Here is a 16,812-nt window from a genome sequence, read left to right as displayed (position 1 = left end):
GTTATTGGTGGGAAATTCAACTAGTAGCATATATCTTATGAATGTATTAATTATATATGTATTTATTTTGAATTGTATAGGGTACAGTTTATATATCATAAAACTCGGCCAAGTGCATAAGTAAATAAAACTATATAATAAAAGCCTAGGTGGCGTCACGGCCTCGTGCATTGTCACAAGATGGCCGCCACAAGATGGCCACATGCACAGTGGACCCAGTGGCTGCTCTGTGCAGTGAGGCCTGGTGGTCCCACAGCTCTGTGTGGCATGGAGCAGGTGTGTCCTGGCAGAGGAGGCAGATCGCAGCAGGGGAGGGAAGTTGTGGGTGACCAGGCCGGCAGGGGAGGGCAGTTGGAGGCAATCAGGATGGAAGGGGAGGGCAGCTGTGGTTGACCAGACCAGCAGGGGAGGGCAGTTGTGGGCCATCAGGCTGGTAGGGGAGGGCAGTTATGGGCAATCAGGCTGGCAGTCAGAAGCAGTTAGGGGCAATCAGGCAGGCAGGCAGGCAAGCAGTTAGGCTCCAGCAGTCCCAGATTGTGAGAGGGATGTCCAACTGCCAGTTTAGGCCTGATCCTGAGGGGTCCCAGATTGGAGAGGGTGCAGGCCAGATTGAGGGACACCCCCATGCATGAATTTCATGCACTGGGCCTCTAGTTTTTAATAATTTTATGTAGTATTTGCAAACATGAACCATAAACCATTTTTAGAACATTTCATTCCCCACATAAAACCTCTCATGCCATTTCACATTTAATCCCATTCCCTACTACATTCCAAGTCACAATCCATGTACTTTCTGTCAGTGTATTTTCTCAACATTTCATATCAATTGAATCAAAGAGCCTTCTCTCCACCTGCCTTTTTAAAAATATATACTTATAACAACTGCATTTTGTCCACCTGCATCTTTATAGTTGACCAAGACTGGAGAAAATTAGCCTCATTTAATTCATGACCCTTCTCACCTAATCTAGGACCATTAAACTCATGTTGGTCTTTAATGCCTCTATAACTCCATTGAAATTGTTCTTTGATAAGAGAATCAATGATCTTCATGTTTCTGAATGCCAGTCTTCGTTTTTCTTAACCAATTTGGCAACATTTTGTATAATTGATCAGTGTCTCCTCCACAAATATCTTCATTACCACCAACTCCTTGTTTAACTCTTACACCATTGTGCTTACTCTTTAACAGTATTTGTTTGTCTGTTTTCAGATTTTTTTTATGTCTCCAATCTCAGAGAACTCAGAGAGCGATTATTAAGTCTCATTGCTTTCCCCTAGCTATATTCAATTACCTGCCTATTTCATCCAGCCCCAGGGCTTCAAGTACAATTTATGTATTAATTGTTTCCTTTCCAGTGAACACCATATTCAATTACCTGACTAGTTATTTGATAACCAAGTGTTTAATAGAGTTATCTTACTTAACATATTTAAACTGTACTTCTGATCCACCCAAAATGTATCCTTTCCACAATCATTTCAGTCATTGGCAACTTTATTCTTCCAGTTTCTCAGAACAAAAACCTTGGAGTGATCCTTGACATCTTTCTTCCCCCCCTCCCATAGTCAATGGATTAAGTCCCATGTGTTCCACCTTCAAAACTTCAAAATATATTCAGAATTGGACCTCCATCACTGCTACCATCCTATTTCAAGCCACCAACACATCTTGCCTGGATGACTGTAACAGCCTAACTGGTATCTCTCTTTGTGCAGATGATTCTCAATACAGCATTCAGTCTAATTCTGTTAAAATGTTGGTCTGATCTTTCATTTACTGCTCAAAATCTTCCAGTGACTTCTTATCTCATTAGCAACTGTCTCTTATTGCTATCTCTTGTCTTTAATCCACATTCCACTCTAGGCTGTTCTTTGTATGCACAAAACATACTTATGCCTCAAGGCCTTTGCATTTTCTCTTACCTCTCTCTGGAATAACATTTCTGTGAAAATCCATAGGCTTGTTTTTAATTTTTAATAATCTACTGTATCATAATATCTGTGAGCCTCCCATGCCATCCTATCACATTTTGCAACAAACCTCTCTCACCCAGTTCTTATTTATCATCATCTAACATGCTGGCAGAATATGTCCCTCACTATGATCAAGACCATTGCTTTGTCTTTTATTTATTGCTGTATCCCAGTGCCTAATAGAGGATCTGTCAGATAGTAGGCACTCAAAAACTAATTCGTTGAATAAAGACATACACAGGCACACACATAGATATCTGATACAGAGGATTCACAGAGTTTATGTCAGTGTTAAGAAAGCCTGATACACCACACTAAAATTACTCTAACGGAAACATCTACACTAATAAAAGGGTAATATGCTAATTAGACCGGACATCTTCCGGACATCCATCCAGACAAAGCCACAGCAGCTGCGAAGGCCGAGGGCCTGCAGTGCAGGAGAGGTGCAGCTGCAGGAGCGGCAGTGGTGGCAGTGCCGCTGCGGGAGCAGGAGTGGAGGTGGTGCCTCCGCGGGAGCAGGAGCAGAGGTGGTGCTGCCACCACCCCTTTCCCAGAGGTAGCGCGGGAGAAACCACGGCACGGGCCGGTCCAGCGCCTGGGCCCCTTCCGGAGAGGCAGCGGGAGAGGGGGCTGCTTGGTCTGGGTCCTAGTGCTGCCCCTTCTGCAGAGGCAGCCACAGAGGCAGTGGCACAAGCTCGGACTCAGTGCCACACCTCTGCAGAGGCTGGATGGGGTGTGACCTGCTGTGCCTCAACCTCCCACAGCCCCTCCCCCAGACGGCCTGGCTCCAGATCACCCCCTACCCACCAGTGGGTGTGTGGCGGGGTCAGCGCCAAGAAGCGAGGGCCAAGGGCTGGCAGCCGCGGTGGCCACCAGTGGAAGCAGCAGCAGGGTGATGGGGGCAGCGCCTTCCTATGATTGGCCCTGTTGCCTCCAAGCCAGACTGTGGCTTAGGCCCACTCCCCGGACATCCCCTGAAGGCTCCCAGTCTGTGAGAGGGGCAGACCAGGCTGAGGGACCCCCCACAGTGCATGCATTTTTTTTGTGCACCAGTCCTTTAGTATTATTATATGATCCTAATAAATTTCACATTTACTTTTATTAGTGTAATGTTTAATTCATATTAAATTCATTGTTCAAACATTTTGTTGTTTCTTAGCTCATTCTTATCCCAGGACTTTTTGGTTTATACATTTAATGAAACTGGATCTTTGCATACTGATTCTTCATATTTTAAGGTAGGATGTCTTAGACATTTATTATTATACTTGTAGCCCTGTGCATGAATCTGTGCACCAGTAGCTCGCTGCCACCCTCCAGTAGCTCTCCGCCCACTGCCCCGTCCTCCTATAGCTCCATCTGCCCCCCAACCTCCCCCTCATAGCTTGCTGCCCTGCTCCCACCTATAGCTCTCTGCTGCCTGCTTGTAGCCAGTAGCTTGCTGCCACCCTTCTGTAGCTCTCCGCCCGCTGCCCCACCCTCCTGTAGCTCCCTCTGACCCCCAATCTCCCCCTCTTAGTTTGATGCCCTGCCCCCTCCTGTAGCTCTCCACCACCTGCTTGTAGCTAGCTGCCCCACCCGCCTGCTGATCCGTGAACCGGTCGTTACACTGTTGGTCATTACACTTCACGGCATAACAACCATTTGCATATCTTTATTATATAGGATGTTGCTTTATTGAAATGGACATATTACCATTGAGATATGTTTGTTCTATGTTTACAGTTTAAATAAATATTTTATTCCATATAATTATGACATGTTAAAAGGTTAATTGTTATACATAGAAATAAGATAAAATGTTGAGGTAATATTCATGGATACTTAGGTGGTACAAAGTAAGAAGAGTAGTAAAAAATGTTTTTCCCTAAAAATATGCATAAATAAATTTGTATAATATATAATCTTCTAACATTTTGAATCATCTATAATATTTTACCATACATATATTATTCATAAAGAATTAATTTATTTGCCTTTCCATACTGTATTTCAGATGCATTGCCATTACCAAGGATATGCTGCAAACTTTCCAAATTCAGCTGCAACACTCAGCATATGTTCTGGTCTCAGGTAATAACATCTTAGATAATATTTACACATGGAGCCCTAACCAGTTTGGCTCAATAGATAAGAGTGTCGGCCTGCAGACTGAAAGGTCCCAGGTTCGATTCTGGTCAAGGGCATGTACCTTGGTTGCTGGCACATCCCCAGTGGAGGGTGTGCAGGAGGCAGGTGATCGATGTTTCTCTCTCATCAATGTTTCTAACTGTCTATCTCTCTCCCTTCCTCTCTGTAAAGAATCAATAAAATATCCTACCTAATAAAAGCGTAATATGCAAATTGACCCTAACTCCGCTACACCCACACCCACCAGCCACGCCCACCAGCCAATCTGGAGCAAATATGCAAATAAACCCAACCAAGATGGCTACAGCCACAGAGAGCAGGAGGGAGGCTTGGGTTTCCCCGGCAACAGAGGAAGCCAAGCTTTCTGCCTGCCCTTGCCGGCCTAAGCCTCCACTCAAGGCTACAAAGTTTCAATTATAGAAGGTAAATAAATCCAAACAGAAATGGCGGCAGCTACAAAGCTGGAAAGAGCAGGAGGCAAGGGTTGCCCCCGGCAATGGAGGAAGCAAAGCTTCTGCAGCCCTGGCTGGCCTAGGACTCCACTCCAAGCTACAAAGTTTCAATTATAGATATAAATAAATTCCAACAGAAATCGCTGCCACCACAGAGCAAGCAGGAGGCTTGGCTCCGCTCCAGGCTACAAAGTTTCAATTGTAGAAGATACATAAATCCCAGATACCAGGGCCTCTGCTTGGGTCACCAGGGGGCGTAACCGGCCTGCAAACCACCACAGGCCTTTCACCCAGACCGCTCCACACCTCAAGGGAACCCCCACCCTGATCCGGGATACCCTTCAGGGCAAACCAACTGGCCCCCACCCATGCACCAGGCCTCTATCATATCTAATAAAAGAGTAATATGCAGATTGACCATCACTCCAACACACAAGATGGCTGCCCCCATGTGGTCAAAGATTCTGCCCCCATGTGGACACAAGATGGCCGGCACAAGATGGCCAGCAGGGGAGGGAAGTTGGGAGGGACCAGGCCTGCAAGGGAGGGCAGTTGGGGGCAATCAAGCCCTCAGGGGAGAGCAGTTAGGGGTGACCAGGCTGGCAGAGGAGGGAAGTTGGGGGTGACCGGGCCTGCAGGGAAGGGCAGTTGGGTGGGACCCAGGCCTGCAGGGGAGAGCAGTTAGGGGGGGACCAGGCCTGCAGAGGAGGGCAGTTAGGGGTGACCAGGCCTGAAGGGGAGGGCAGTTAAGGCCAAACACACTGGCAGGGAAGCAGTTAGGCATCAATCAGGCTGGCATGGGAGTGGTTAGGGGGTGATCAGGCTGGCAGGCAGAAGTGGTTAGGGGCAATCAGGAAGGCAGGCAGGGGAGCAGTTGGGAGCCAGCAGTCCTGGATTGTGAGAGGGATGTCCGACTGCCCGTTTAGGCCCGATCTCACCAGGATCGGGCCTAAACGGGCAGTCAGACATCCCTGGAGGGGTCCCAGATTAGAGAGGGTGCAGGCTGGCCTGAGGGACACCCTCCACCCCCACCGTGCACGAATTTTGTGCACCGGGCCTATAATATATATATATATATATATATATATATATATATATATATATATGAATATTTACACATGGTAAACTTAGGATGTACTTCAAAATGAAACTTAGTGGCTAGCAGACACAAATATAGTAAGGTTTAAGAGGAATCCATATATGAAAGTTTTCTTTTTGATTACCTTCTTTTTAAAAAAATGTAAATATTAGTAGCTAGTGGTTACTGCCTATTCAAATGAAAACACCCCAGGAAAACCTAACTGGAGGTATTTTGAATATACTGTGCAGAAAAAGACAATTTCAGTAAAGGAAAGTTTAGAACATTTTCCTAAACATTATAGCTGAGTTATTTATCAATTATCTTAAATAGTTATGGAAAATGACATTAATTAGTTACTTAAACAGGAACATATTGTGCTCACAGTTAAGGTGCTCTCAGTAGCAGACATAAAACAACCAATTAAGAAGGTACCTCAGAGGACTTAGATATTTCTCCAAAGAAGACATATAGGTGGTCAACAGACATATGAAAAGATGCTCAACATTACTAATCATCAGGGGAATGAAAATCAAAACCAAAGTAAGATATCACTTCATAATTGTTAGAATGGCTATCATAAAAAAAAAAAATTGGCAAATACCAAGTCCTGGTGAGCATGTGGAGAAAAAGGAACCCTTGCACACTGTTGGTGGGATTATAAATTGGTACATCCACGATGAAAAACAATATGAATATGCCTCAAAAAAATAAACATTTGTTCTCAAAGGTATATGTACCCATATGATCATTGCGGTATTATTCAACTCAAAGTGTCCTTCAATAGATGATTGGAAAAAGAAGATGTGGTACATCTATACAATGGAATATAGTCAGCAGTAAGAAAAGATGAAATACTGCCATTTGCGACAACATGGATGGATCTTGAGAAATTTTAAGAACAAGCCAGGCTGGTCTGGCTCAGTGGTTGAGTATCAACCTATGAACCAGGAGGTTAGGGTTTGATTCCTGGTCAGGGAACATGCCCGGATTGCAGGCTCAGTCCCCAGTAGGGGGCATGCAGGGGGCAGCAGATCAATGATTCTCTCTTATCACTGATGTTTCCATCTCTCTCTCTCCCTCTCCCTTCCTTTCTGAAATCAATAAAAATATACATTTCTTAAAAGTTAAGAGCCATATGATTTCACTCATGTGGGATATAAACTGAAAGGAACAGATGAGCAAGAAAAACAAAGAAAAACTCATAGACACAGATAATAGTATGGTGGCTACCAGAGTGAAGGGGGAGGCAGTGAAGGGTGAAGGGGTCAAATATATGGTGGCAGTACATGATTTGACTTTGGGTGGTGGGCACACAATGCAACATACAGATCATGTATCATAGAAATGTACACTTGAATCCTATATGATGTTATTAACCAATATTACCACAATAAATTTAATTTAAAAAATTAAACACAGAGCTGCCACATGACCCAGCAATTTCACTTAAGGGTATTCATCCACAGAAAATAAAAAAACAAACAAACACCAACTTGAAAAGATATATGTCCTCCTATGTTTACTTCAGCATTAATAGAAGCAATCTAAGTGTCCATCAGTCAATCCTATATAATAAAACCCTAGTATGCAAATTGGCCTAACAGCAGAACAAACAGCAGAACGACCACCACAATAGCCAGTTGCTATGATGTACACTGACTACCAGGGGGCAGATGCTCAATGCAGGAGCTGCTCCCTAGTGGTAAGTGCACTCCCACAGGGGGAACGCTGCTCAGCCAAAAGCTGCGCTCATGGCTGGTGAGCACAGCGGTGGTGGCAGGAGCCTCCCCTGCCTCTGCTGCAGGCAGGCAGAAAGGAGCAAGGGTCCCAGACTGCGAGAGCCCCAGACTGTGAGAGGGATGTCTGACTGAAGTCGGCAGTTGGACATCCCCCAAGGGGTCCTGGACTGGGAGAGGACACAGGCCAGGCTGAGCGCCCCCTCCCCCACCCCAGTGCATGAATTTCATGCACCGAGCCTCTAGTGAATGGTTAAAGAAGATGTGGTACATATACAATGGAATATTACTCAATAAAAAAGAATGAAATCTTTCCATTTGTGACAACATAGATAGACCTAGAGGGTATTATGCTAAGTGAAAAAAGTCTGACAGAGAAACACAAATATCATGATTTTATTTATATTTGGATTCTAAAACAAAATAAATAAATAAACAAAGCAAAACAAACAGACCCATAGGTATAGATAAAAAGCTGATGGTTGCCAAATGAAAGGGAGGTGGAAGTAAAGGGTCAAGAAAAGTGATTTTCATCATTAATGATGAAAGAGGAAGGTGGTAAGTTTATCAGAGGAAGATGAGTCCAGAACAGATAATACACTTTAACTGCCTTTTAGTTTTAGTTTGCCTAGTTTATAAAATTTACTCATGTCAACTCAGAAAATTGGCATTCTCTGAATGTGGTTTTCATTTATATCAACCTTTTCAAATATTCACTCTGTATTCCTGTTTTCCCTTATCCTAACCTCTGTAAGAACGGAAACTTTCTTCTTGAAATATCCAACAAACATCTTATTCCCCAGCTATTACTTGTCCTTAAGTAATATATTTTGAATGAATGTGATTTCTATACAGAAAATACAAAATACACTTGCATTTATTTAGTTCTTTAACCTGTGAGAAAAAAATTAAGGCAAATGTGGTTAAGTTATTAATAGTAGACAAAAACAATAGAGGGAAAAGTGGCTTTAAAACATGTTACTTACTCTAGTTCATAATTTCTTACATTTTATATTATAGTTTTGATATGATCATTTTTAGGATTTTTTTTTGCCATTGCTTTCTAAATATACAGGGGATTCCTTCAGTTTGAAAATATCAGCTATGGAATTGAACCACTGGAATCTTCAGCAAGATTTGAGCACATAATTTATCAAGTAAAAAATAACAATACAGATATACCAATGTTAATAGAAAATTACAGCAATATTTGGCAGAAAAAACAGACCTATAAAGATTATTTAAGCTCACAGGTAACTATAATAATTCTGAAGTTATCACATACCATGAAATTACTTCTGTAGATTTTTTTTGTGAAAAAGAACTGCTTAGCAGTTGAGTAGAAATATTAAATTTGGTATCTTTTTTTCTATATCTTTAAACAAAACACCCATATTCTACCTAAAATATGAAAAATTATACAATAATATATTGCAAACTTATTGCTTTATGATGTATTATGTAGCATTTCTTATTCTTGTATTTAAATAAAAATGCATATTCTTAAATAAAATTTAAAAATAGGGGAAGAATAGAACCACTGTTAGTTATTACTAACAGTTATCACTGTTCCATGGGAAAAATACTTTTTAATATTTTTACATATTTTTGTTACATAACTTTACTACCAAAACATATCTTTCTAAAACAAATAATCATTTGTCTACATTAAACTCTATTAATTTATCTATAGGCTGGAATATAATTTTTGGTTGACAGGTGTTTTCCTTTCATCACTTTGAATATTTCAACTTGCTATCTTATGGACTCCAAGTTTTATGATGAAAAGTCAGGTGTTATTAAACATATTAAGGATTCTTATATATGATGAGTCCCTTCTCTGTTGATGAGTCCCTTCTCTGTTGCTTCTTTTTAAGACTCTCTCTCTTTCTCTCTCTCTCTCTCTCTCTCTCTCTCTCTCTCTCTCTCTCTCTCTTTTTTTTTTTTGCTTTATACCAGTTTTGTTATGATGTGTCTTTGAGTGGATCTCTTTGAGTTGATCCTAGCTGGAATTCATAGAGCTTCCTGGATGTTTAAATAAATATGTTTCACTAAATTTGAGAAATTTCTGGCCATGAATTCTTTCTACCTCTTTATCCATCTTCAACAGGGTAATGTTGGCCTCACAAAATGAGTTATAAAATACTCTTTCTTCCTTAATTTTTTGGATGAGGTTGAAAATAATTGGTATTAAATCTTCTTTTAATGTTTGGTAGAATTCACCAGTGAAGGCATCTAATCCTGGATTTTTGTTTTTTGGGAGGTTTTTGATTACTGTTTCAATTTTCTTACTAGAGATTGGTGGCTTTTGGTTTTCTAATGCTTTTTTATTCAGTCTAGGAAGCTTGTTTCTCTTTAAAAATCTGTCAATTTCTTGTAGGTTATCCACTCTGGTATCCATTGTAGTATCTTCTCTTTATTTTAGATTTCATTAATTTGAGTCTTCCTTCTTTTTTCTTAGTGAGTCTAACTAGAGGTCTGTCAATTTTGTTTATCTTTTTAAATTGCCAGCTCTTCATTTTATTATTTTTTTCTACTGTCTTTTTGTTCTCAATTTCATTTATTTTTATTTTGATCTTTATTATTTCCTTCCATCTCCTGATTTTGGGCTTAATTTGTTATTCTTTTTCTGATTCTTTAAGTTATAATGTTAGATTTCTTATTTGAGATTTTTTGTGTTTATTTCTTGAGGTAGGCCTGTAATGCTATAAACTTTCCTATTAGTACTGCTTTTGATGACTCCCCCAAGTTTTTATATCTTATACTTTTAGCTTCATTTGTCTCTATGTAACTTTTGATACCTTGTTTTTCTTTGATCCAAAAGTTGTTCAGTAACATGTTGTTTAATCTCCATATATGTGTGGTTTTTCCAGCTCTTTTCTTGTAGTTGATTTTCATTTCATATCATTATAGTCAGAAAATACTAGTACAATTTCAACTTTCTTAAATTTATTGAAACTAGTTGTGTACATGTACATATAGTTTATTCCTGACTATAGTGCCTTGAGAAAATGTGTATTCTGTCTTTTTGAGATGGAAAGTTATAGTAATATTAATTAAGTTCATTTGCTCTAATGTATCATTTAAGGCCAATATTTCCTTACTGACTTTCTGTTTGGAAGATATTGTTGGCCATGGGGTATTCACATTTCATATTATAATTTTATTGGTGTCATATTTTTGTTTTAGGTCTGTTAGTAATTGATTTCTATATTTTGGCACTGCCAAAGTGGAGGGAGAGAGGGAGGGAGGGAGGGAAGCAGGAAGGGAGGGAAGGGAGGGAGGGAGAGATAAGTATTATGTCTTCTTGAAGAATTTTCCGAGAGAGAGAGAGAGAGAGAGAGAGAGAGAGAGAGAGAGAGAAACAGAGAGAAAGAAGATTATGTCTTCTTGAAGAATTGTCCCCTTTACCATTCTAAAATGTCCATCTTTGTCTCATGGTACTTTTTTTGTTTTGAAATCTCCTTTGATATAAGTACTATTGTTTCTGCTTTCCTCCGGATGCCATTTGCTTAGCGTATCATCTTCCACCTCTTCACTTAGAGCCTATGTTTGTTTTTGGAGCTGAGATAAGTCTCTTGAAGGCACATATAATTGGGTTTTAAATTGTTTTTTTATCCATCCCGCTATTCTGTGCCTTTTGATTTGTGAGTTCAATCTATTTCTATTGAGCATAATTATTGACATACTAGAGGCCCAGTGCATGAAATTCATGAATGGGGCGGGGGGGGGGGGGGGCCCTGAGCCCAGCCTTCACCCTCTTGCAATCCAGGACCTCTGACTCCTAACCGCTTGCCTGCCTGTCAGTTTGATTGTCCCTAACCACTCTACCTGCCTGCCTGATTGCCCCTAACTGCCTCTGCTTGCTAGCCTGATCGCCCCCTAACTGGTCCCCTGCTGGCCTGGTAGTCCCCTAAATGGTCCCCTGCTGGCCTGGTCATCCCCTAACTGCCCTCCCTGCTGGCCTGGCCACACCCTAACTGGCCCCCTGCTGGCCTGGTCGCCCCCTAACTGCCCTCCCCTGACAGCCTGATTGCCCCTAACTGCCTCTGCCTCAGCCCCCCGCCACCGTGGCTTTGTCCAGAAGGAAGTCAGACATCCAGAAGATGTCTGGTTGACCTGGTCTAATTAGCATATTACCCTTTTATTAGTATAGATGAAGACTTACTGCAACCATTTTATCTTTTATTTTCTGGTTGCTCTGTATCTCCATTGTTTTTTTCCTCTGTTTATTTTTTTAAATTTCTTTATTGATTAAGGTATTATATATTTGTCCTCATCCCCCCATTACCTTTCCAACCCCTCCCCCCTCATGCCCTCACCCCCCTGTTGTCTGTGTCCACTGGTTAGGCCTATATGCATGCATACAAGTCCTTTGGTTGATTTCTCCCCCTTACCCCCACCCTCCCCTACCTTCCCTCTGAGGTTTGACAGTCTGATCAATGCTTCCCTGTCTCTGGATCAGTTTTTGTTCATCAGTTTATGTTGTTCATTATTTCCCATAGATGAGTGAGATCATGTGATATTATTTATCTTTCTCTGACTGACTTATTTCACTTAGCATAATGCTCTCCAGTTCCATCCATGTTGTTGCAAATGGTAAGAATTCCTTCTATTTTACCACAGCATAGTATTCCATTGTGTAGATGTACCACAGTTTTTTAATCCACTCATCTGCTGATGAGCACCTAGGCTGTTTCCAAATCTTAGCTATGGTGAATTGTGCTGCTATGAACATATAGGGTGTATATATCCTTTCTGATTGGTATTTCTAGCTTCTTGGGATTTTGTCTGTTAACTTTAGTTGGGTGGTTTCCTATGACTTTTTTCTCTGTTTCCTCTTTTGATTATGTTTCATGTCTCAGCTCTGAATTTTTGTTTTATGGTTACTATTAGGTTTTTGTAAAATGTCTCATACATACCGTAGTCCTTTTTCTTCTTATTGCCTCATATCCATTCACCTGTACTTGTGTCCTTCACTCCTCCTATCCCCCCCCACACAAAAATTATCCCTTTTTATGTTGTGTGTTCATTGCCAAATTGCAGTAGGTTACTTTTAATGCTTTCTCCCCTTTAACTTTTATGTTATAATTAAGTGTTTAATGCTCCCTTTTTGAAGTAGAGTTGTAAGTTTCTGTCTGTCATTTACTCAAAGTTTGTATACCATTTTTTCTTTATGATTCTACTAGAAGAACTTCTTTTAACATTTCTTGCAATACAGGTCCTCTGGTGGTGAATTCTCTCAATTTTTTGGCCTGGGAAAGCACTTATATCTCCTTCATATCTAAAGGGTGGCTTTGCTGGATATATTATTTTTGGCTGGTTGGTTCTCTTTCAATATTTTGAATATTTTTCTCCACTCTCTCCTGCCTTGCGATGTTTTCACTAAAAAAAAAAATCTGATGATATCCTAATGGGATTTCCTTGGCAGGGTACAGTGTTTTACACCCTGGATGCCTTAAGAATTCTTTCTTTGTCATTAACTTTTGACAGTTTTCATATAATGAGTCTTGAAGATTTTTTTTTTTTTTGCATTGAACTAATCAGGTGTTCTTTTGGCTTTTGTATTTGAACACTTTCCATAGGTTTGGGAAGTTCTTATCAATTATTTCTTTGAATACATTTTATGTTCCCTTCTCTCTCTCTTCTTCTCTGGCTATACCCATTATCCTTACTTTGTTGTTTCTAATGGAGTCAGATAGTTTTGTAGAACTCTTTTACTTTTTTCTTTTTGTTGTCTCTCTTCTTCCTCCTGAGCCATTTCTGTTTCAATCATCAAGAGCACTAATTACATCTTTCATGTGATCTGCTTTATTTCTCGTGCTTTAATTATTCATCTCATTTATTGAGTTCTTTAGCTCAAGAATTTCTGTTTCTTTTTTTTTTATAGTACTTTCAATTGCTTTGGTAAAGTATATATTTTGGTCATTAATTTTGTTTCTGAGATCACTGAACTGCCTTTATGAGTGTTTTGATATCTTGTTGAGGTTTGTTTAATAACTGCATTCTTGGATTCTGTCATTTGAATCACAATCTTTCCTGTCTTTGAGTTTGGTTTCTGGAGACTTTATTTTCTTTCTTTGTTAACTTTTTACATTGGTTATTCATGATACTTGATGGATTATTTCTGTTCCTGTACATTTGAGATAATGAAGTCTTTTTTAGTTACTCTTTGCTTTTAACAATTCAGCAGGCTTCTAAACAGAGGTCCTTCATTTGTTTTTCAGTAGATGATGCTATAGTGCAAGTTTTTGTGTTCTCTTAATAGCACTGGAATCTTGGTGACGTGGTGTGGCCTCAGTCATGGAAAATACCCTGTATTTCTCTGGGTTTTGGATGTCCACTCTGTGTCTGGGTTGCTGCTGTCTTGGGGCGCCATCTTATGGTGGGATATAGAGGGTAGTGAGGCTCTGGGCCTGGGAGCTCCCAGCACGGCCTCCTATTACCAATGTGTGTCTCTGCTTCTTCAATAGGTCCCACCTCTACTGGGTTCTGCTGCGATGGGTGGGCTAGAGGATATAGGTATGTGGATTTGAAGTTTTGCCTTTAAATCAGTAATGGCTACCACACGACCCCAGCTTTCTCTCTTTGTCAGCAATGACCATCATAAATCCTCTACATCTCTACGACTGCCACCAGGGTTCACCACAATGGACTTGGAGGCAGGGGTGTTGCTTCCCCCAACCTGCCTCCCTTACTGTTCCCATGTGCCCACTTTCAGATGGACTGATGTGTGGATCTCTCAGATGTCTCTGCATTGAACAGGGGATCCTTTGTTTCATTATAATTATCCAACTTGTTGATGTTGATTCTGCCATGATGTTGCTGTCCATGTGGATATGTTATTTTTAATGAAAAGGTTTAAAAAGTTTTGGCTTTGTATACTCATATATATAGTTTTAGAGATAACTTTGAGTAGAAAGATTTGAACTAATAAAATTTAACTAAATATCAATTTTAATAATTTTAATTATTTTAGTGCCCCCCTTCCTGCTGCACATTATTTCAGTTTAAATAACAAATCTTATGATCACCATTATTATAAGACTAGTAAGGGTTGATAAAAATAAAGAGAACTTTTTTTCCTACAACACTGCATATATACATGTAGTCATACAGACTGACAGGGAATGACAACAACCCATATATTTGGGCAAAAGTAAGCTTAGAGTTGTTAGTATGCAAAACACAGTTTATTTTTGTATTATTATTTATTAAATATTGTATTATTTTCCATGTGAACAATTGTAAATTACTTTTGCCCCACCTTGTGTATGGAATGCCGGCATATTTTAATTTCCTATGGAAGTGTAAGCAAACATTTAAACGTAGGCTCTACCCATTGAGTCCAGTTTGCTTGTTTATTTGTTTTAACCTTGGCTATTTTGTAACAGACCCTATATTTGTACCTTTCTTACTATTACATTTAGTGAATGATATGCTTGGGTCAATACTGAAATTTTGGTTTCTTTGAAATTTATATATGTGAAATAGCATCTTAATATGTTTAAGATATACTAGTAGCTCACATAAAAATTACCATTAAAGTGCCAAATGATGATGTAATAAGCTCGTGATCTATAGCTGACTGCTGGCACAGTCAAGAATTATATGATCACATCAGAAGGAACTTAAAGCCTATGCCCTGGAACTACAGAATTATTTCTGCTATTGTGCATTCTGTTCTTTCCTGTGCACTCATGTGGTTGATAGTACAAGTCACACTATTTACCTGAATTCCTGTGTATACTGTGAGTTCTCAAAATTTTCCCATATATTTTTTTGCTGAATAAATGAAATATTTTTATTGTGACACAGTTGGTGTTCCCATAGTCTTTAGGAAGACAATTCATGAAAAATTCTCAAGAGTTCTTTTAATAATGTAGATTTGCATGAGTTGAAGACAATAGAATGTGTATATTTCTACTCATTTTCTTTCTCATTTAGTATGAAAATAGAGTACCTAGACTCCTTCATCACTCTCACAGGCTCACTGGCATTATTTAAATTTAGAATATATTTTCAAGTGAATTTTTTTGTTTGTAACTAATTTTTATATTTAAGTACAAGTGACTCTGTAATAAGAATAATTTGTAAATTTTCTCTGAATTATTAGTTTTTTTAAAGTACTTGTTTTTGTTTTCTTAAAATCAAAGTGAGCATTCCCTTAAGTGAGAACACTTAAGACCTACTCTCAGCCCAGCCAGTGTGGCCCAGTGGTTGAGCATTGACCCATCAACCAAAAGGTCACCAGTTCAATTCCAGGTCAGGGCACATGCCTTGGTTGCACATGCAAATAAAAAATTGAATCTCAAAAAAAAGTCCTTATGAAGATATTTTATGCATTCTGTTTGCCTTCTTTACATACTACTTCTTGTATTTAACAAATTTAATGTATGTTATCATTTGCTCAATCCATTTTTTTCCCCAGGAAAAAACTCTTTCAAAACTATTACCCCAATATCTAGAAATGCATATTATAGTGGAAAAAGCTTTGGTAAGTCAAACCATCTCCTCCTCCCCTCCCTCTTTTCTTTTCTCCATCCCTCAGTCCTGTCTCTCTTTTTTTCTCTCACTCTCACTCTTTCTTTCCTTAAACTTAATGAAATTTTTCTTAATTTCAAAGCACAAAATTAAAAATTTGGAATTGTTTTATTATTTCCAAATAAAGATTCTTTGTTTTAGGTATTATTACTAAAAGCTAAAACTACCCTAGAATGTGTTACACTGTCTATTCCATGTTTCTTCCCCAGCTCAGCCCAGTATCTCTTTGACCCCATTTTCTAACAGTCTTGCCTTGCTGTAGCCTCTTTGGTCTTATGTTTTCTTTGAACATACCAGGTATTTATTATCTTACAAATTTACTTAATACTTTTTCAACTTTATCGCGAATAGTTGTAATATGTAATTGTATATATTGAAAGTGTACATGATGATTTGATATACACATATATTGTGGAATAATTACCAAGATCAATATAATAAATCCATCTATCACCTCACATAGTTAGCTTTCTTTTTCTTTCTTCCTTTCTTTCTTCCTTTCTTTCTTTCTTCCTCCCTCCCTCCCTCCCTCCCTCCCTCTCTCTCCCTCCTTCCCTCCCTCCCTCCCTCCCTCCCTCCCTCCCTCCCTCCCTTCCTTCCTTCCTTCCTTCCTTCCTTCCTTCCTTCCTTCCTTCCTTCCTTCCTTCTTTTTTTTGTGTGTGTCTATGTATGTGTATGGTGAGAACACTTAAGACCTACTCTCAGCCCAGCCAGTGTGGCCCAGTGGTTGAGCATTGACCCATCAACCAAAAGGTCACCAGTTCAATTCCAGGTCAGGGCACATGCCTTGGTTGTGGGCTTGATCCCCAGTAGCGGCATGCAGGAAGCATCCGATTGATGTTTCTCTCTCATCGATGTTTCTGTCTCTCTAAAATCGATAAAAATA

At 39.6% G+C, this 16,812-nt stretch overlaps 1 protein-coding gene across 1 annotated transcript in view; it reads left to right on the top strand.

Moving 5' to 3' along the window:
• The window catches only part of LOC307104494 (disintegrin and metalloproteinase domain-containing protein 18-like), a gene marked incomplete at both ends in the record, with an annotated part of 88,643 nt that overhangs the window by 19,197 nt on the left and 52,634 nt on the right, over positions 1 to 16,812 (top strand). Inside the window, 4 exons of the mRNA XM_079779380.1 lie at positions 3,143 to 3,221; positions 3,980 to 4,056; positions 8,458 to 8,635; positions 15,814 to 15,879. Coding sequence (XP_079635506.1) covers positions 3,143 to 3,221; positions 3,980 to 4,056; positions 8,458 to 8,635; positions 15,814 to 15,879 — 400 coding nt within the window. The remainder of the gene's footprint in view (positions 1 to 3,142; positions 3,222 to 3,979; positions 4,057 to 8,457; positions 8,636 to 15,813; positions 15,880 to 16,812) is intronic.

The sequence above is a fragment of the Cnephaeus nilssonii genome (assembly GCF_951640355.1).
Source record: "Cnephaeus nilssonii genome assembly, chromosome: 8".
Classification (NCBI taxonomy): domain Eukaryota; kingdom Metazoa; phylum Chordata; class Mammalia; order Chiroptera; family Vespertilionidae; genus Cnephaeus; species Cnephaeus nilssonii.
Note: the sequence above shows the minus strand (reverse complement) of the source record. Positions and strands in the feature narration are given on the sequence as shown.